This window comes from Phyllostomus hastatus, unplaced genomic scaffold (assembly GCF_019186645.2).
Source record: "Phyllostomus hastatus isolate PE091 unplaced genomic scaffold, TTU_PhHast_1.1 phas_scaffold_78, whole genome shotgun sequence".
Taxonomy (NCBI): Eukaryota; Metazoa; Chordata; class Mammalia; order Chiroptera; family Phyllostomidae; genus Phyllostomus; species Phyllostomus hastatus.
In genome coordinates this window covers 65,259,334-65,281,160 of record NW_025334041.1, presented here as the reverse complement: position 1 = coordinate 65,281,160, position 21,827 = coordinate 65,259,334, and the positions used below count along the sequence as shown (strand labels likewise).

The 21,827-nt window shown below is 49.0% G+C and overlaps 1 protein-coding gene and 1 pseudogene across 1 annotated transcript; one reads left to right on the top strand and one right to left on the bottom strand.

Moving 5' to 3' along the window:
* Window positions 1–432: 432 nt before the first annotated feature.
* On the top strand, window positions 433–21,379 carry LOC123811261 (ral guanine nucleotide dissociation stimulator-like). The gene is made up of 10 exons (XM_045827270.1): window positions 433–442; window positions 974–1,083; window positions 3,418–3,611; window positions 5,231–5,375; window positions 7,860–7,928; window positions 8,377–8,448; window positions 8,760–8,792; window positions 9,141–9,262; window positions 9,451–9,540; window positions 20,879–21,379. Exons 1-9 carry the CDS (start codon window positions 433–435, stop codon window positions 9,485–9,487), a joined length of 792 nt encoding a protein of 263 aa, XP_045683226.1. The 3' UTR covers window positions 9,488–9,540; window positions 20,879–21,379.
* Window positions 16,433–16,988, bottom strand: LOC123811260 (annotated as a pseudogene).
* Window positions 21,380–21,827: the final 448 nt, after the last annotated feature.

The window sequence follows — 21,827 nt, the reverse complement described above, 5'->3', positions numbered from 1 at the left end:
CAAAGACCTCAGCTGGGATCCCTGGGTCACACTCCATCAAACTGCCAAGGAGAAGGTGCATTCTCCTGAGATCTGGGGCTGCATCTTTGATTCTTGGGGACAGAGGTCCTGTAGCTGATTGATGCCGGGTCTGGGCTTTCTCCAGATCACACTTCTAACACCCCAAAGAACCAGGCCTGTCAGGGCTGTCATGGACTTCCACCTTCTCCCGGGTCCTCAGGTGCAGACCCAGCTGCAATGTAGTCCACCCCAGGCCCCCAGAGCTGATGAGGAAGTTTCCTGTGCCCTGGAGGGCTGTCTGAGCTCCAGCCCCCAAGGGACGTCCAGGACATGTCCTTCCAGATGGGTGTCAGGGTGACTGCAACATCTGGGCAGCTCCGGGAAATTAGCTGTAATTAAAAATATTGTGGGAAGCAGGGATACATCCATAACATGGTTCCTGGTAGGGTAGAAATATAGACTCTTCACATATTTGTTGGAATAGAAGAGAAAAACCTTTATGATCCTTTGCATTTTGCTAGTTTAGACTGTTTAACATGCCCAGGTATGCTGTGGACCAGTCAGCTCCATGTCCTTGCAGACCTTCTCCAAGGCTTACACATCATCACACTTGATAGGGTGGTTTATATAGAAAATGGGGTGGGATTAAGTTATTGGATACATTTATCTGCAACTTGTCATCTAACAGAGCATAGCAAACCATCAGAGGCCGGCCAGGTGAGGAGTGGTGGCCTTACTCATCTCCATACTATCCCATGAAGGAGGTAATTTTCCTCAGTGATTCAGCCTTTCACTGCTGTTGGACCTTGACAAGATTCAGTTCTGCTGCCATCTTGGCGGTGCTGCAGGGGATGTTCCGCCATGTTCCTGGTGGACTGTGCACTAGTTTGTTTGGTCTGCCGTAACAAGGGACCACAGATTGTGTGGATGGTCCCCGATGCCTCCTGGACCAGTACTGGGCTCTGTTTTTTAGAGCTCCCCCAGGACATCATCCAGGAGGTGGTCATCGGGTTCAACTACCCCACATTCCTGGGCAAGGGGAAGGGGCTCCAGGCCACCAGCATCATCTTGTACTGCACTGAGGTGAGAGCTGGCCCAAGGGGTCTCCACACCCATGACCTTAAAATGCCAAGAGCCCAGATCAAATCTGGAGACCCCCCTGGGGGCCTTGAGAGCTTTCCCACAGTCCCATGCACATGCAATCTGAACCTCCACTCCTCCCACCAGCTCTACGTGTGGTAGAGACACTCCTAGAGTAACTGTAGGAATATTAGAGAAAAAGGTGCATTGTTTCCCTCACAGCAGAGCACGAGCACATCTGCATTTTGCTGTTTCCTGTCTTAAGGACCCGGCCCAGGGATGCTGGGAAGCAGCCAGCTCCACTGTCCTTGCAGACCGTCTCCAAGCCTGTACATCCTCACACGTGTCGTCATGGTTTACACATGCACGAGGGGAGGGTGGGAGGAAGCTCTTCTATATGGTTCCCTGCTGCTCGTCATCTACACAACACAAGGCCTTGCCATGTCAGGAGCTGTGGCCTCACTTGTGTTCCTAATATTTCCATGAAGGAGGACATTATATTCCATAAGATTGGCTGAGCCTTTCTTTCTTTCAGTGCTCTTGGACCTCGATGTAATTCAATCCAGGTGCCATTTCAGCAGTGCTGCGAGAAACACTGGAGTGTGTTTGAGGGGACTGTGTCAGTTTGCTCAAGCTGCTGTGACCCGGGGCCATGTCAGGTGGCACCTCCCCCTTGCCGGGGGAGGTGGGGCAGTTGAACCCATTGACCATCTCCTGGATGATGTCCTGTGGGAGCTCTGACAGTGGAGCTGGCTGGCTGCTCCCTGGGATCCCTGGGCCGGGTAGTTAACACAACAAAACAGCAAAATGCAGATGTGCCTGTTCTCTGCTGTGAAGCACACATTCATTTTCACACAGTTCTGGAGGCTAAACATTAGAGATGAGTGGGCTGGCTGGGCTGCTTTCTCCAGAGGGGTCTCTACTTGGTTGTAGATGGCTGTCTGCCATCTCTGTGCCACATGTGTTCTCCCTCCTCTTCAAAGGACACCAGTCATATTGGATTAGGACCCACCCCAGGGAACTTAACTATAATACTTCCTTAAAGACCATGAGTCCAGAACAGTAATGTTCTTCAATTCTAGGGGTTACAAAGTCATTAAATTTGAGTGACACAATTCAGGCCATCGTATATACTGTCCCCAGGTGGAGATATGTGCCCAGGGATGGGACTGTTGGTGGAAGGACGTGCACATGTAAAATTTAACAGATGCAGACAGATTCCAAATGGAAAAAGGCTGTAGCAGGGACAGTGCCAACAGCAGTTTCTGATGATAGCTGCTGCCTTGTGCCCATCCTGGCCCCGGGGATTTCTCATTCTTGTGCGTTTTGACCCATCTGATGCCAAGCTGTCCAAGGCAATCCCAGCGTTCCTTGATTTGTAATCCCCTCCCTGGTACTTGGAGTCACCTCTCAGGTTTTCATCTGCCACATGGATTGCTCCTTCCTGAGGCTGCTGCCCAGATGCCTGCCTGTGATTGGCTCTGTCCAGTCTGCAGTCTCCAGGCATTTCCCCCTTTGTGGAATCTGGGACCTTTACAGTGAGGGTCTCAAACACCTTTCAAGTCAATGGAGGAGAAATTAAGTGTCTGTTTTGAAGTCTCTGCCTTTCATGGGCCATGTCTACCCTGTGCACTATGTCTAAACTGGGGAGGGGCAAGCTTCCCCAAACACTCTCCATCCACGCCGGACGTCTGAGGGAGCTGGAGGGAACATCACGCAGGACTGTTCCCAGTTCTGACCTGCAGGACCCTGAGAAGCCACGTGACATCCTGAAGCCTCTGTGTTCTCATCTCTGTGATGGAAATGTCTGTTGAGGACTTGCAGGGACATTGTTCTTAATACAGAGTATTAATACAGGGAGATCTGATGTTCCTGAGCTTTAGCTCATGCCTAGAAGGTAACAATCGTATAAATACACCTCACCAAATGTAAATGGTACTTTTAAAATCTAGAAGCTGTGCCCTTGCTAGTGAGGCTGAGTGGGCTAAGTGTGGACCTGAGAACCAAAAGGCCCTGGTTTGACCCCCAGGGCACATGCCTGGGTTGCAGGCCAGACCCTAGCTGGGGTGTGGGAGAGGTAGCTGATGGATGTCTCTCGTACACTGGTGTTTCTCTCCTTCTTTCTCCTTTCCTCCCACCGTCTCTCTCAAAGCAAAAAAAAAAAAAAAAAGTAGATAAATTAAAACCTAGAACTGTTCAGCAAGGGCACTCCTGTCCCTCCTCGTTTCATGTCCCTGAGAGCCCGGGAGTCCCTGGGTGAGCTTGAGACAGACCTCAGTCCTCCTGGTGATTCACGGTGATGCTGCTGACTGTGTGTCCCTCCTTTGTCCCACTCAGCATGCACCAGAGTTAACTGGTGACCTGCAGGAGGCCTGCAGGATGCAGGCCCTCCAGGGAGGCATCCTTGAGAAGGTGACAGCGCTCGTGGTACCGGCTTTCCTGGGTGGATACACCCACCACATCTCCACCTTCGTGTCCACCCACCCGGCCTTCTCCACAGCCCAGTGCTTCCTGGACCTGCTGCTTACTGGGTGAACCCATGCCCCCTCTTTGGCACAGTGCTGACTCTGCCCACCGCTAGCTTTGTGTCTTGAAAAGGTCCCCAAGTCTGTCTGAGCCTCAGTGTGCTCCTCTGAAAGCTGGGGTGGTAGAGGATAAACCCCACAGGAGTTTGAAGTGACTACATTGGAGACCAGCCTTGGCAGGTCCTAGCAGCTGCCCGGCTCTGCACAAAGGGCTGGACACCCTGTGGTTGTTCATGGCACTTACTTTTCTCCCCTGCATGAAATGTCACCAGCCTCGCCCATCAGTGTCCTGTGGCATTTCTGAGTTTGGAAAGGCACGTGGAAAACAATCTGTGAAGGAGTTTGGAATCCACTTAGCTGATCTTTGTCCTTGTCTCTGGTGTAGCCAGATTAGGGTTCTCTGGGGTAGCAAGGGGCCCCAGGCCCACGCAGACCTCTGGGATGGTTCTGGTCAAACTTCATATGCTTGGCAATGTGTTTTAAGTGCTGACACCCAGCAGGCACATTTGAAGACAGTGTAACTGAATGAATGAATGGAGCAGACACGATCCCTCAGCCTCACTTGTAGTGAGTGAATGAGACAGTCACACTAGACATCATTTGCAGGTCCTTTCCACCATCCAGACCTGACTGCATACAGGTCTTCTCGACATCTGGAGGCCTACCTCCTTATAATGACCAGGGAGACACCCCACATGACCAGATGAAACAGTGAGTGGCCTTGGGGTCCAGAAGGAGGGCCTCCTGATTGTGCAAAGTGGGGACTGTAGTTGGACAGGGCCTGGCAGAACTGTGATCTTACAGGTCTGCTGATTCCCAAGGGTGGGCTGAGCTCTGGTGGCTTCCACTCCAGGAGGACAGGACTCAAGGAGAATTGTGGATGGGGTCCTGGTTCTCTTAGAACCAGAGGGAGGCTGGGACGAGTTGTGCTCTAGAGCCCCTTCCAAACCACAGACCCATCCTGCTCTGCCTGCTTTTCTCCACATCCATCTCACTTGACCCTGTTGCCAGTGGTGGTGGGCACTCACTGGACCTGCTGCACAGAGTGTAGCATCACACAGAAAGCTGGGTGGGTCATGGCCCATTAGGTGAGGAGGGGAACTTACTGTGGGCAGCCAGGTATGTGGGTCGCCCATCCATCAGCACTTATTAGGCACCTGATGTGTACTTAATTACAAGGAAGACAAACAAACAAAGCCTGTGGTTGTAGTTGGCACAGGGGAATGTACACTGAGTGGGGATTCAGACCAGACAAATGATCAGGATCCTGGAAGATATCCCCTTGGGATGAGCAGACTTGAGCTGCATCCTGGAGCTTGAAGTTACTGAGGATGGGCTGGGGAAGACGTTCCTGTCCCTTTTCCACCAGCCTTGGGGCCTGGGTCATCCACTGATGGGTGCCCTCGGTGGACAGAGAATAAGTTGTAAAGGCTCCCAGAAGGCTCAGGTCACACCCTCAGCTTCCATAGCTCTAGGTCTGACCAGTAACACCAACCTGCTACTGCAGGGGATTGGGGACACTGAGCTGGCATGTGGCAGGGCTGGGTGACACTCCCCTTTCTCCTCAGGAGCTATTCAAGCAGGTGCTACCCCACCAGTGCCTGCGCTCTGTCTGTCCCCCGAAGAACAAGCCTGGAAGACACTGTCAGTGCCACCATCAGTCAGTATAACTCTCTGGTCTCCTGTGTGGTCACCACCTGCCTGGGGGACCCAAGCATGAAGGCCAGGGACAGGGCCAAAGTGGTGGAGCACTGGATCAAGGTGGCCCAGGTATGTGATGGGAGGCCCAGCAGAGCGCCTTTCCCGAGCCTTAGAAAGTGCCTCTCCTGCTGGACCAGCTCTCAGGGTTGAGGTCTGAGGTCTGAGCCCCAGCACACTTACTAGGTCCTTAGTGTCAGGGGAATGCTGACCTGACTCTCAGGTCCCGGGGTGGGAGGCTCACTTCCTAGCTGGCTCCTTCCCTGGGCTGAGCTAAGATCCTCCTCTCAGTGAGTGTTGGCATTTGAAGCCTAAAGGTGCCCACCCTGAGCATCTGTCCCACCCAGGAGGGCTGTCCCTGGGGGGCACTGAAGGGAGAAATCCAGCCCCCATCTCACAGCTCATCTCTTCCCTCCCCCGGAGTGCAAGACCCTGGGGAACATGGCTTCACTGCACGCAATAGTATTGGCCTTCAGGAGCGTGCCACTCTATCGGCTAAAAAAGACCTGGGAGAAAGTGTCCTGGTATGTAGGCCCCTCCCCATGAGAGGACAGATGGTGAGGTGCCTCCCATATGTCTCCCAATGTCCCCTCAGCAGCTGCCACCTCCTGGGAGGAGCCCACCCTGCTGACACGGACTGGGTGGTTGGGTGAGGTCTCTGAGCTTCCCTGGCACCTCAGGGTGACAGACAGAGCAAGAAACACCTGGAGAGTTTCAAGTGTTTCTAGCAACATGATCCTGTGCCCAGTTGACCCAAACCTTGTCAAAGCAGAGCTGCTCAACAGAAATGGGAATGGAAGGCCAGGTGGCCCATAGGGGGCCCTGCCCCAGTCCCCCAAAGACCTCCCTGCTCACAGGACCCAGGGAAAACCCTCACCAGGGAGTTTAAAACCTTAGATTGTCAAAAGGAATTTGCCCTTAACTCCCATCCCCAGTTCTTCCTCAACATGTCTTTCCCTCTACCACACCCTCAGGAGGAGCTCAGTTATACTGAGAAAACTCTTTCAAGACGTGGATGGGATGACCACCAAGCAGCTCAGGAACATAGAGCCCGGGCTGGAGGTGTGGGAAGGGAGCAGGGTGTGAGGGGGTGGACTGTGCGGGATGAGGGTTTTTTGCTACTTTGTCACTTCAAGATTCTCTGAAAATGGCCCTGCTATGCATCTGATTAACAGAAGGAGGGAGCTGTGTGGTCCATGGGCAGGTGGGGGCAGTGTAAGGGGCAGGAGGCCCGGGTCACAGCATGAACTGGTGGAGGCTGGGCAGCTCCAGCACAGGGGTGCCGGCCTGGCAGACTGAGTGGGTCTCTGGCTTCCGGGCTGCTGGGCCGTCCAGGCTGTTGGGTGGATGGGTGGATGGGGTCCCTTCTTCCCTAAACCAGCCCAGCGTGTCCTCAGGAAGCCAAATCCCTGGGGCTCCTTCAGTCTTCACCACATCTCCAAGAGGAGGGCACCCCGCCTGCCCCGGGGACGGGCACTGCAGGGATTCCAGCCCTCCAGGTGCACCAAAGGGCTGCTGGGCCTCAGTCCCGACTGCAGGACCAGAGACGGAGAGGAGTGCACTCTGTGACTCCCCGCTGTGCCCTGGAGCTCTCACTGCTAGTCAGTCAGAGTCAGGGTTCTCCCCCAGCGCCCAGGGGGTGGCAACACAGGCCGGATGGCATCTGCGAGGTGTCTGGGGCACTGACGGATTCTCAGTGCATCCTTCCTTGAACAGACCTCAGTAGCTTCCTGTCAAGGACCACTCAAGGTGTCCTGTCACCCCTACCCTGCCAGACACTGGGGGATCTTCAGGGTGCCGTCCTGAGTGGATGCAGGAGACTGCTGTGCAGGGGAGGGTCCTGGGCTCCCTGGGGGGGCGGGTGGAGGCCGGCATGGCCTCAGTCGCAGCCTGGTGGGCACAGAACCAGTGGGGCAGGGCAGGCAGGATGTGCTCAACCAGGATCCTGGGACACCTGTGCACCCCGGGCTCGGCCCAGATGTGGGTGTGGGCACAACCTGAGAGCCCTGAGGACAGGGCTCTGGGACGCTGGGGGTGAGGTGAGGGCAGGTGGGACAAAGCCTCTGGCTGGGAGGCACAGGAGGCCTCTCCTCTGTGGGCCTCTGAGCCCGTCACTGTCCCCTGTTGGTCCCTGTGTCCTCAGGAGTGAAATGGGGGGTGACCATCCTGCACTGCAGGCCTCCCAGGGTGGTCATGAATGTCAAGGCAGGAAAGGGCTGTGCAGAGCTCTCTGCCCCGGTCCACCCCGAGGGTGGAGGGCCAGAACAACACCAACAGGAGTACGACCCTGAGTCCTCAAGAGAGCCCCTGAGCTGGGTGGAGCTCTCACCCTTTCCAGAGGTTGAAATGGGCTCAGGGAGGCCAGGCCCTGGGCCCCAGGTCCCACACCGAGTGAGGGTCGTGGCTGGGAGTGTTCTGGAATCAGAGCATGCTGGGGCAGAGCAGCATCGGTACCAGCCGACTCGGGTCAGTTGTTCAGGGTCTGGGGTGAGGAGTTTTGGGGTGACATGGGGTGAGGGCAGTATGATCTCAGTGACCCTGTCCTGACCTTGGCAGAATCGGCCCTCCAGGTTTGCCACTCTGCTGATGCACCTCCGGGGAGCTCTGAAGAGGCCGCAGAAGAAAGTGAGTGAGCCCATCTGGGGGCTCCAAGGGGTCAGAGGAGAGGGGGCTCTGCCCTCCCAGCTGGAGGCCTCCAGGGCAAAGAAGGAGGCCTTTCTCCTGCAGCCCCGCCTCCTGCTCCCGCAGACCCTGAAACCCTCCCCTAGCAAGTGACCAGAAGGAGGGCCTGGCAGAGACGGGTGCAGGGTCGCCCTAGGGTGGGCCTGGGCCTGGGCTCTCAGACCCTGTGATTTGCCCAAAGTGGGTCCTGAGATTGGATTAGGAGGAGCCTGGTGTTGGAGAGTGAGGGAAGGGGGAACTGAGGGGAGGCTTGAAGGGTCCTGGGCTGCTGCCTGTGGGAACCTGGGGGTGGGCCCGGAGGCTGACGGGGGGGGGGGGGAGACTGTTAGGGGAGGGTCTGTGGGGGCACCTGAGAGCAGGAGCTCACACCCCCCTCACCCTGATTGCCCAGTGTGTCCCCTTCCTCGGAATATATGTCAGTGACCTGGGGATGCTGCACACTGCCATACAAGACTACCCTGAGGTTTGTGCCCTGGGGCCCTGGCTGGGGTGACCAGGATTGATATTTGGGGAGGAGAGCGCCCCGCCTCAGTCCTGAGCCCTGAGCTCAGAGCATAGCCACCCCCAGGAGCAGGGGCAGCATGCCCATAACAGGGATCCATCCACGTCCCCTCTCCTCTGGACCCCAGAGCCTGTCCTGAGTCCTAGACCTGTGTTTGAGTGTGTCCAGGGCCCTCCTGGGACCTGACCTAGTTTCACCTGAGAAAGTGTGGGCATGGGGGCGGGCATGGTTAGGGGATTCTTTCTGATGGACTTTGGCTGTCTGCCTTCCAGGGACATGTGAAAAATTTAGCAAAGAAGTGGAAGGTGAGTAGCTATGACACTCCCTGTGGGGCAGGGGAGGGGAGAGGGAGTCAGAGACACCCTGGGCAGCATACTGCTGGGCTCCATCCCTTGCATCTGGCATTTACTGGGAGAATCTGAGAATGGAAGTGGGGCACCCCTCCAGTTGGTGGCTGGGCATAGCAGGATGGCATCAAGGATAAACTTCCAGCAGGAGGGGCTGGTGATGCCCATCTGTGAGCACAGGCAGGGCCTGGGTGGAATTCAGGGGAGGAGGGCGCTTTGTGTGCAAAGGCCCAGGAGCAGTCCCCTGCCCCACCCTCACCCCCTACTCTAAAACTGTCTGCATTCTCCCTCTCCCTCGGGCCCCAGGAACTCAAAGTGTTGGAGGAGATTGTGCTCCTGCAGCAGGCTGCTCAGCTCTACAGCATAGAGCCCAAGGAGCGATTTGGGGCCTGGTTCTGGGCCCTGGAGCAGCTCAGCGAGAAGGAGAGGTGAGGCCGGGCAGGATGTGGGCGAGGGCGGGGGTGGACTCCCCTGCTGGCCAGTCCAGAGAACCTGTGTCTGTGGCTCCCTGCTCAGCCCCAGACCTTGTGCTGTGGCATCTCCTGGGGCACCTGACACGGGAAGGACACCTGAGGTGTGGCTCCTGGGAGCTCACAGGTGCCTCTCTGTCCTGTAGTTACACCCTGTCCTGCCAGCTGGAGCCCCGGCCCTAGTTGGCCTGCACAGCACTCAAGGCCAAGAACATCAGGCGTGACTGAGTGTCCAGGTAGGCGGTGTGACCTCGTCATCACCAGCGGGGACGCAGCTGGGACTCCAGGGTCCCTGGGCAAGCTCCTTCTGCTCTAGGTGGAGAAGGCCATTGGAGGCTTCTTTTGAATGTCCCCTGAAAGCCAGGAGGGAGGGCATGACCCCCCTCCCCACACCTCCCTCACAAATCTTCCCAAGGCCTATTTGTCAATGGGAAGAGCAATGTTTATTTGCTAAATGTCGGATTTAGAGTCTGCATTTGCAAAAGTTTCAGGGGCAGGATAAGGCCTTATGGACAAGATGAGCATCGGCAGCACCTCCCTCTTCCAGGAAGTTATCCTTATCTACAAGTCAGGTTCCTTCTGGCTTGGGGTATGCACTGGCCCTTTCCCTGGAAGACTGTGTTTTCTAGCTGGAGCTGACACACCAAAGGGAAACCCTGAACACGTCTCACTGGAGCAGAGAGGAGCAGTGCAGAGTAAAGCAGGCTGGTCCAGACCTAAGTAGGTAGAGCACAGTAGAGCTGTGCACCGGGAGAGGGGCCTTGCTGTGGCTTGTTCAGTCATGCTGGGCTGCTTCATAATTGAGCTGTAACACTCTGGAGCCATTCAACTGCCCTGCTGTTGTCACAGATGTGCTGTATGACAGCTGGGCTGTTTGCACTGAAGAAAGTTTTCTCCACTGCACCCAACCTGGGCATTCCTGTTGGCTTTGAGTTGGTGCCAACGAACATCAGCTGACAGTCCAGGACACCCAGAGTGGGCCTCTGAAGTGATTATTCGATTTCCTGCTACTGTCCTGAAACCAATATATCTGGCACTTGCACACGCCCCTAGTGTTCCAGTTGTCTTTCCAGTGGTACCTGAGCGTCTCAGGTAAGTCTCTGAGATCCAAGGCCTCCCTTACTTGTGGCTGAGGTCCAAGACTCTATTTGGTTAAGACAGGGGACCCTCATTTGGTGACCTCAGTTCATGAGTTTAGACAGAGAGGGCCCCTCCATATGATTTGGGTTTGGTGCTGAGGAGGGGTATCCCTCAGTCGTGTTTGGCACTGGGAGAGTGTCCCCCAGGGAGGGCTTTTTTCCGTAGCACTTGGTACCTAGGAAGGCTATCGTCTAGTTGTTTTTGGTACCGGCAAGCTATCCTCCAGGTCTGGGCCTGGGGACTAGGCCTTGCCCATAGGGTTTGTGAGGACACTCACGCTAGCCAGCCCTCGAAAGGATGTTTCACAAGGAGGAGTACAAAATGCGTAAGTCATGCTCTAAATTTTCACATGCTAATAGGGAGAGCCTGGGACTTTGGTTGATTATATGAACCATAATTATGGTCCAGAGAATTTAATTAACTAGGCCTGTGGGCAATAACATGAGATGATCTCAAGGGTGTTTTTTTTCTGCCCAAAATGGGGTTTCTCTGAAACCCCAAAGCTTGTTTATTTGTATGCTCAATTAAAACAAAGAAAATACCATACCTCCTAGAAACAGTGGGAACTTTTTATTTTAAACTAGTGATGAGAGCTATAAATACAATCAAGAGACTATTATTGGCCCTGGCTGGCATAGCTCAGTGGGTTGAGTGTGGGCTGTGAACCAAAGTGTCACAGGTTCGATTCCCAGTCAGGGTACATGCCTGGGTTGCAGGCCATGACCCCCAGCAACCGCACATTGATGTTTCTCTCTATTTCTCCCTCCCTTCCCTCTGTAAAAAACCAAATAAATCTTAAAAAAAGAAAAAAGAAAAAAAAGAGATTATTATTGCCTCCCCTAGAAAAAAATAATTCTAAAATTGGGTAAATGCTTTGATAAATTAAAAAGGACCCTGGTGCCAAGGAAACTGGAACAAAAGGGAGTCATTGGAAAACTTGCCCTCTGACTGGTGGACTTGCGACTCTGAAGCTGTGTTTGCTAATAAAGACCTCAGAAGATTCCTCACTTAGCAGCACTCCTCGTTTGCTTATGGCAACTGCCTGCCCTCTGCACCTTCCCTTTCCTGCCTCATCTTGTCTCTAGGTAGGCAGGTCATCTGAGGCCATCTGAGGCTCAGGCTTCACCTTGGGAGCCATCTTTCAATCCTCCTCTCCAGGAAAATCTCCTTCTTTCAAAACTCAGGCCTTTACTTTTTGAGCTTTCCAACTCGATGGGGCACACTTGTCTTGTATTTGATGTTTGTGTTTGTTGGTAAGCTCACCTTAAGGAGGAACTTTAAAGAAGAGAATCTGAAACCTCTCAGAGACAAAAGAATGCATTCTTTGATTTTAAAAACATCTGTAAAGGAATTTGGACAACATTCAGAACCTGGGCTATCTGAGCAAAACCTTAACCTGGTCCATCTGCCAGAAAATATTTGGATCCATAATTTTTTGAATTTCATATAATCATGCTGTCTCTGTGTTTATATGTGTCTATGTATGTCTGTTATACATATGGCTTATTTCTACTGCTAGATAGTATTGCCAAAATTGATTTGTAAATTCAAATTTAGATTGTAAAGTGGCCCTATTCAATTGGCTTAAAATAAATCAGTGCTCATACAAACTGAAGAAAAAACAGAAACTAACACAAATGTATTTCAAGTGCATGTGATTTGGGATTAATCTTTAGTAAATAAAAACTAGCTAAAGGATGTTGGTTTAATAAAGATGTAGAGTTGTCCACTGCTCTCTGGCTTTGGATCTAGCACACCAGACGGGAAATCGTCATAAAAGTTTGGAGACTTAACATGTCATTTCACAAGACTAGAAGGGTGCAAGATGCCTCAGTTTAAGGTCCAAACACTTGTGATAAAGTGTGAAAATGATTGCATATAGAGAATAAGATGTGTGTTTGGTAAAAGATGATATGAGACATGGAAATACATTTTTAAATGTTTTATTTTTTAAACTATATTTTATTATGTTGTTACAGTTGTCCCATTTCCCCCATTTTATTCCCCTCTGCCTTGCAGCCTGCTCCCACCTTCATTCCTCGCCTCCCATCCCCCACCCCGCCCTGCTTAGTTCATGTCCACGAGTCATACAAATTCCTGGGCTTCTCCATTTCCTATACTATTCTTAACCTTCCCCTGTCTATTTTCTTTTTTCTTTTTTTAAAATATATTTTATTGATTATGCTATTACAGTTGTCCCATTTCCCCCCTTCTCTCCCCTCCACCCTGTACCCCCCTCCCACCCACGTTTCCCTCCTTTAGTTCATGTCCACATGTCATACTTATGAGTTCTTTAGCTTCTACATTTCCCATACTATTCTTGCCCTCCCCCTATCTATTTTCAACCTACATTCTATGCTACTTCTTCTCTATACCTTTTCCCCCTCTCTCCTCCTCCCACCCCCCTGCTGCTAACCCTCCATTTCTGTGGTTCTGTTCCTGTTCTAATTGTTTACTTAGTTTCTTTTGGTTTTGCTTTAGGTGTGGTTGTTGATATTTGTGTTTGCTGTCCTTTTACTATACATGTCTTTTCTTTATCTTCTTTTCTTAGATAAGTCCCTTTAGCACTTCATAAAATAAGGGCTTGGTGATGATGAACTCCTTTAACTTGACCTTATCTGAAAAGCACTTTATCTTCCCTTCCATTCTAAATGAGAGCTTTGCTGGATAGAGCAATCTGGGATGTAGGTCCTTGTCTTTCATGACTTGGAATATTTATTTCCAGCCCCTTCTTGCCTGTAAGGTCTCTTTTGAGAAATCAGCTGACAGTCTGATGGGAACTCTTTTGTAGGTTACTGTCCCCTTATCTCTTGCTGCTTCTAGGATTCTCTCCTTCGTTTTTTACCTTGGCTAATGTAATTATGATGTGCCTTGGTGTGTTTCTTCTTGGGTCCAACTTCTTTGGGGCTCTCTGAGCTTCTTGGATTTCTTGGAAGACTGTTCCCTTTGCCAGATTGGGGAAGTTCTCTTTTACTATTTGTTCAAATACGTGCTCAATTTGTTGCTTTTCCCCTTCCGATTCTGGTACCCCTATAATTTGGATATTGGAACGTTTAAAGGTGTCCTGGATGCTCTTAAGCTTTTCCTCGATTTTTTTGAATTCTTATTTCATCATGCTTTCCTGCTTGGTTGATTCTATCTTCCTTCTGGTCCACTCTATTGTTTTGAGACTCAGATTCCTTCCTTTCACTATTGGCTCTCCTCCGCGTATCTTCCTGCATCTCTTTTATGGTAACTTGCATCCTTTCATCTAAATTGCACCCAAAATCAACCAATTCTGTGAGCTTTCTGATCACCAGTGTTTTGAACTGTGCATCTGATAGATTGGCTATTTCTTGGTCGCTCAATAGGATGAGTCCTGGGGGACTGATCTGCTCTGTTGGAAACATGTCTGTCCCTGTCTCTCCTTTTTTTTTTCCCTGGTCTGGTTGCTCTTGTTACGGTGGGGGGCGGAGCCTTAGGTGTTAGGTGTTCACTGGGGCTGGGCACCCCAGTCGCTAGATTGTGACGTTATATGTGGGGGCGGGGGCGGGAGTGGGGATGGGAGGGAACAATGGCGGCAGTTCCGTTCTCCTGGGCCCAGACCCTTCTTTGGAATCCTGGGCAGCGAGTTCTGCCCTGGTCCACAATCGCTGCCCCACTGGGTCCGCCCTCCACAGCTTGCCTACTCAGGGATCACCGCTGCGTTCTTGTGCCCCGGATGGCTGTCGCGCCAATTTCGCGCCAAACTTTCCCTGACCTTCCTGCAACACCGACCCGCACCAGCCCCGCGCCCGCCCGGCTCGTCTTCTCCTACCAGTCCAGATGAGCGGGTCTACTTCAACTTCTTGGCTGTCCGACTTCCATTCAGATAAATCCTCGATCAGTTCTGGGTGTTATTCTATCTGTAAATTATTGTTGTAAATTATTGTTGTTCTAATCTTGGTTGTGCGAGGAGGTACAGTGCGTCCACCTATTCCTCCATCTTGCCGGGATGTCTCCTGAGTAATTTTTAAAATGATTGATCTTCCTTGTATCCCTTGGTTACATCACTAACATGGAGAGGTTCAGGGGAGAGCCGGGCAGGTTATATACAGTGAGCTGTGAACTTGAGAGAGCCTTTTAGAGCACAAAGGAAATCTACACCATTTTAATAGCTTCTGTAACCTAGTCCCGTCTCCTTACTTTCCCCCTGTCTATTTTCTACCTACCATTTATGCTTCTTATTCCCTGTACCTTTTCCCCCATTTTCCCCTCTCCCCTTCCCTGCTGATAACCCCCCATGTGATCTCCATTTCTGCGATTCTGTTTCTGTTCTGGTTGTTTGCTTAGTTTGTTTTGTTTTTATTTCTGTTTTTTAGGTTCAGTTGTTGATAGTTGTGAGTTTGTTGTTATTTTACTATTCATATTTTTGATCATCTTCTTTTTTGTAGATAAGTCCCTTTAACATTTCATATAATAAGGGCTTGGTGATGATGAACTTCTTTAACTTGACCTTATCTGGGAACCACTTTATCTGCCCTTCCATTCTAAATGATAGCTCTGCTGGATAGAGCAATCTTGGGTGTCGGTCCTTGCCTTTCATGACTTGGAATACTTCTTTCCAGCCCTTTCTTGCCTGTAAGGTTTCTTTTGAGAAATCAGCTGCTAGTCTTATGGGAACTTCTTTGTAGGTAACCATCTACTTTTCTCTTGCTGCTTTTAAGATTCCCTCTTTGTCTTTAATCTTGGGTAACTTAATGATGATATGCCTTGGTGTGTGCTTCCTTGGGTCCAACCTCTTTGGGACTGTCTGAGCTTCTTGGACTTCCTAGAAGTCTATTTCTTTTGCCAGATTGAGGAAGTTCTCCACTATTTTTCCAAATAAGTTTTCCATTTCTTGCTCTTCCTCTTCTCCTTCTGGCACTCCTATGATTAGGATGTTATAATGATTAAAGTTATCTTGGAGGTTCCTAATCCTCTCCTCATTTTTTTGAATTCTTGTTTCTTCATTCTGTTCTGGTTGAATGTTTATTTCTTCCTTTTGTTCCTAATCATTGGTTTGAGTACATTTCCTTCCCTTCACTGTTTGTTCCCTATACATTTTTCTTTATTTTGCTTTGTATAGCCTTCACTTCTTCCTTTATTTTGTGGTCATACTCAACCATTTCTGGGAGCATCCTGATAACCAGTGGTTTGAACTGTGCATCTGATAGCTTGGCTATCCCTTCATCACTTAGTTCTATTTTTACAGCTTTGATCTATATACACACACACATATATGTGTGTGTGTGTGTGTGTATTTAGGGCCACAAAATATATATATTTTGTCTTGGTGCAGCTGTTATGTTGTAAGGGGCTGAGCCTTAGGTATTCACCAGGGTGGGGCAACCCACCTTGGAGCTATATGTGGGGGAGCAGTCTGAGAGGGAGCAATGACACTTTCTTGGCTCTCTGCTGGCTTTCAGTCACTTCCCCACTACCCACAAGCAAATTGGGCCCTTCTTGTGCTGATTCCCAGGTGGGTGGGTTCGTGTATGTTGTAGGACCCTGTGAGTCTCTCCAGTGAACTCTCCTGTGAGGCTGGTTTCTCCTGCTGCCACAACCCCCACAGATTTTTACAGCCAGAGATTTTGAGGCTTTATTTCCTTGTGCTAAAACCCTGGGTTGCACAGTCTGTCTCGCTCTCCAGTTGTTCTTCCTGGTTATCTACACACAAATGTGGGACCACCTGGTCCACCAGCTGCCACCTTGCCACATGTCCTCTCCTCCCTGGCTTCCCGTCTCTGCTCCTCCTACCTACTGGTCTGGATGAGTGTTTCTTCTTTAACTCCTTGGTTGTCGGACTTTGATATAGTTCAATTTTATGGAAGTTCTGATTAGTTTTTGTTTTTAAATTTGTTGTCCTTTTTTTGGTTTTGCAAGGAGGCAAAATGTATCTACCTATGCCTCCATCTTGGCTGGAAGTCCAGAAATACATTGTTTTTATTGTTAAGTGATCTTTAATTGAAATATTTTCCTTTGTAGTACTTAACCAGCAGGGCACTCCACTGCACTGCTGTTGATGTCATCTATGATGTTGTGAGGGTGGCGGCCATCGACATTGCAGCCCACAGACTGGTTCCAGGATCTCTTTAATGGTTCCAGAGAACTCTCCAGCCAAAGATCGGTACCGCATCTGTCAGGCGATGCTGACAATCTTATCAAAAGTGGTATTTCCACTATGCTTGATGTTTTTCTGCTTCTTTCTGTCTCATGGCAGTTCTTTGAGGGCTTTTATGATCATGGCAGAGGCAGAAGGCACTACCTCAATCTGCACCTGTCTGTTCTGAATGGTCAGTTTCACTGTGATCCTCAGACCCTTCCAGTCACTGGTTGCTTTGGCGATGTCGTCACCAACTTTTTTTTGGAGACAAGCCCAGGGGCCCCATCTTGGGGGCCAGGGTGGACGTGGCACCGACTTCCCTGTGGGTGCATCTCAGGTAAATGACTTTGATCTCATTGGGGTCAAAGTTCAGTGGCATGGTGGAGGCAGCTGGTGTCGATGAACCCGGATTCGGGACGACCAAAGAAAGTTGCACCTTCGCCTCCTCTGAGCCCAAAGCCAAAAAGCCAGAAATACATTTTTAATGAAGGAAAATAAAGTAATTTTGTTGTAAAGTAAATAATTATTCTAGAATAAGAAAGGAAAAAGATAGGAGAAAGCTGAAATGTGTGCCACCTTGCAGTGGCACCTTGAAAGTTGCAGAAAGTTTGTGTATGTTGCAGAAGGCTTATGGGAAAGGAATATTTTTAAAAATCTGGTGTACAGTCAAACTAAAATTGGAATGAATTTATGTACTTTTTAAAGGGACTGACAAAATTGGATTTTGGATTTACCTCTCTGTTAAAAGGACAAGAATATATACTATTGGTTATGCCTTAACAGGAAATTATGAAGGGAAAGTAAAGATTTTACATGCTCCATCTGCATCATGAGGTCTTTATTTGCTTAGGTGAACAAAAACTTAATATTTAAAGAGCTAATTTTTGCTTCTAACCATTTAACTTTCTATATTTGCTTGTGAAGTTTATATTTTTATTTTGTTAAAAGATTTATTTATTTTTAGAGAGAGGAAGGGAGGGAGGAAGAGAGGGAGAAAACATCAATGTGGGGTTGCTTCTCTACTGGGGACCTGGCCCAAAACCCAGGCATGTGCTCTGACTGGGAATCAAATCAGTGACAAGCACATTTCTTTGTTCTCCTGGTACTATATTAGTTTTGTGTATGGGACAGACCAGGTGTTTTTCCAAAATGACCAATCAACTTTCCAAACTGTCTCCTCTTTTGTCCAACCCCTCTCCTGCCGTCATTTTGACTTCTATGGCATGTTCCTGTCTTCCCCTGGTCTTACCCCCAATCTGGTACTGAAAGGGTAGGGGTAAGGGATTGTCCCCTTATTCAGTTATCTTGCTAGCTATTTGTATGTTCAGTGTAAAACCTGCCCCCTGCTGCCATCATGGCCTGGAGGGAGACTCCCATGGTGCTCTATCAACTCTGTGCCTCCCATGCCCTGGTTCCCACGTGCAGCGAGTTACCTGCACTTGGGCCCACTGGCAGAGGAAGGAACCCTGGAACCCTGCACAACCTCTCAGGCAGCACCAAGGGTGGCCTCATCAGGAAGGGCAAGGCATCTGCAGCCAGGGTCAGGGCATCTGCAAGGCATGTGTTCAGTTTTTCAGATAACTCCGCCTCGCAGTCCTGTGGAAGTTCAGCCTGGTGCTGGCTGTGAAACTCAATGTCCTTGCCATGGCCCTGGGTGGTTTGTAAAGGCATTGACCAGCTCATGCCCTCAGTACCTGAACATTTCACCTCCTTCCTCTGAGGAGCTTGGCTCAGTGTACAAATGGCTCTCAGGTCCCATTCCCATCACCTAGCTCTGTCTCTCCCAGCGTCCCCTCCTGTTCCCTGACCTCAGCCTGCTCCCAGTGGTCTGGACAGGTTATCTATCAGTATCATTCTCATTGGGTGGAAACATTCCCATGTCAAATGGCAACAGCTGCAAGTTACTAAAATGCTTCTAGAAAGGGCTTTGTTCCTGCTTGGAAAATCCCCCAGAGTCCCATAGGGATCAGAGAATATTTTACTAGACAAATCCTATATCAGGTGTGCAAAACTTGGCTGATATCACACCATTTCCATTGCATTTATCACCCCCAGTCCTCTGGTCTTATAGAACATACTGACAAGATAGTTAAAACTCAATTGGTGAAACTTGTTGAATCTTTTCATTTGCCTTGCCCTAAAGTCCTTTTCTTGTTATTGCTTAACTTAACATCATTCAGTGAACATCAATTGCCCATCCTAAAATTGTTACCGGAAGCCTATGAGACTAGATCAAAGAATGTACGAACCTGCCTTATTAAGGAAACATTCTAACTTATTGCAAAGGACTTATAAAGGCTCTCAAAATTAATGGAAGCTGGTGGATCACTCTTTCCACAGCATACCCCCAGAAGACAAATACATTGAACACCATTGTCTATGACCTGAAGATATTGTTCACAAAGGATATCTCCACAAGGACTTCCTCTGACCTGAGTTGCAAGGTTAATAGGAATTGATACATGAATCTATGTTTTTCATTTTAAAAAGCTCCTACACTTGTACCTCATTCACCTGATTGAATGCCCCAGCCTATAGGAGACCTCAGATGAAAGTTATCCAGAGCACAGAAACACTCAAACAAAAAGCAGAGGGCAACTGAAGCCAATGACTTTTCCCAGAATCTGGGACCAGGCCAATGAAGTAAACTCCTGCTATAAATAATGCTTACATTTATTTCACAGTTGTCATTTTTCTGGATATATTAGTGATCTTAATTGTCTTGTAACAAGCCAGTCACCTTCGTTGTTTTAGGTTGTATATTTAGTTATTACATATCATTAACTCTCAACTACACAGTCCTTTCTGATTTTTGTTGTTGTAACCCTTGTAAATGGGAAAGTTTTGCATAACAGTATTATGACATGATGCTTTCAAACCTTAGCCTCCTCATGGGACTTATCTGAATGCTGGATTGCCATTTGACACTTGCCTCTACCTCTGGTAAAACTGATTTTTTTTTGTTAGCTGTTTCTCAACTGTCCCTAACTTTACTGATTTCAACAAACATCCCCCTGCTGGAACTAATTGAGTTAAATTGCAAAAAAGTTTTACCTTTCCCCTGTGAATGCCCAAAAGGACCCTAGGCATCAGTCATACCCAGCCCAGGTAAGACCCAACTATCTTTCACAGCTGAAGTAGTAAATGCCTTAAATCTGGTTGCACCTATATTAGTCCTGATGGCTGTGGAAATTCCCCTCTGTAATACCTTGTAAGTGGAAACAGCCACACTGTCAAATACCTAAATGTTCAACCCACGATCTTCAAACATACTGAGAAGGACTTTTAGAGGGATGTTCAAAACAGATAGAGCCCTGGTTGGAAAACATTCTTACCTCCCTTCCTGTTAATGAATCCATAAGTGAATAAATCCTTGCAGGCGCCATTTGTGCCCCCACAGGTTATATTTTTGTCTGTGGTACAAAATCAGCCTTGGGCATTTGATTGTCTAGATAGCTGGACAATGCTTTTTGGGTCACTTGACATCCTTTTTTATAATCCTCAACATGATAACAGCCACCCCTCCCAGTTCTGAGCACCCGGAAAAGAAGGCCTGATCAATAGTAGATTACTGCCTTAATGAGAAGCCCTTTGTTTATGAACATAACTCATGTGGCCTCTCTGTGGGGTATGATTTCCAGCAGGTTTTTCAGGAGATAAGTGGTAATCACTGTTTCAGAATTATATTTTCACGGGGTCCTTGGTATAGCTCAACTAGATATAATAATGTAAAACGTAACTACAACTGTCCATCACATTGCTTGCTCAACTGCCAGAGCCATTTGAGTCTAGGAAACACCTTTAGACTCCTTAGCCCGAGCAGTCCCTGACAGCACTCACCCTTGACTGTGCTCACAGCCCAAGGAGGGGTTTGTGCCATAGCCAGTACCTCCTGCTGTGCCTGCAGAAATACTTCTTCTCAGGTAAAATTAAAAACAACCAAACTCCTTAACCTTGCCAAATCCTTCAAGAGGCATCCCAGTTTTGCTCCTAGTGCCAATGGCTAGTTAAATTTTCTGACATTTTCAGTTGGCTTCTCGGAGTTATTTTAAAGTCTGAGTTAAAATTATTTTGCTTATTGTTATTCTAATTTGTCCAATATATTTCATTTTCAAGCCACTGATGTTCTGTGTAACCAAATGTCTATAACTTTCTATGAAAACTTGAGTAGTGGTTGCATGAACAACATAAATGATTCATTAAACCACTGTATCTCTTCTGTTTGTAATGTGTAATGGTTAAAACCTTTACTATTGGTGACAAATACCTTTTGTCAATTACCCCTAATTTCTCTTATGAACTATGTGCCTTTGTTCTTTAACTTTTCCCAGGTTGTTCTGGCTGCTTTTATGAGACTGTAATTTTTTTTCAAGTTTGGCAGCTGCCTGAGAGACCTCTTGGAAACCAAGGCTCTGGTTGCTTTAGTGGCTACTGTCCTGCCACAGGAGTCCCACCCAAGGACTAGATGGAACCAGAGAAGGCAGCCAAGCCACTCTGGCACCCACACAGGACAAAATGACCTGGTTGATCATCAGTACCAACTATTGACAGGGTCTGATCAAATGAGGGAAATGTAGATCCTGAGAAAGAAGCCATACCTTCAGAAAAGGCCTCTTGGTGGCTAACTGGGCTCAAGTTTAAGAGTAGAGCCTAATGGTCATTCTGACACAAAGTCTCTCTTGCAAACCACACTTCAGGGAGAAGCCTGCATTGAACATCCTGTCTCCTACACTGAACTTCCCATCTGCACTGTGTTCCTGCCATCTGAGCCAGCTTCTATAAATGAGTTCCTGGAAAAGTATTTCAATTAATAAAACTGAGGGTTTCCCTGCTCAGCTGGAGCTGTGCTGCTATAGCCCATCAGCATCTTCACCAACCATTCAGAGGTTCCATTCTGACCAATCAGCACAGTGCTTTTTGGATGAGACCACAAGAATTTGGAGTCTTTATTTGCATGAGGACAATCAGGAACCACAGATGGGGACTTTTGTCTAGATAAGTCAGCCTCCCTCTGCTAGGAGAGCATACTTCTCTTTTCCACCAGGGACTGAGGACTGAATTTCCCCAGCTGGAGCTGAAACACTGAAGATGTCTCACTGGAGCAGAGTGCAGCAGACCAGCTCGGGGCAGACTGGAGCAGATGGTACTGGATTAGAGCAGGTGGAACAGACCAGAGCACAGCACAGCTGTCTAGACAGAGACATTGTGGCCCAAAGGCCACCTCACAGGCTTGCTGTGCTGCTTCATAATTGAGTTGAAACACTTTCCAGCTGTTTCACA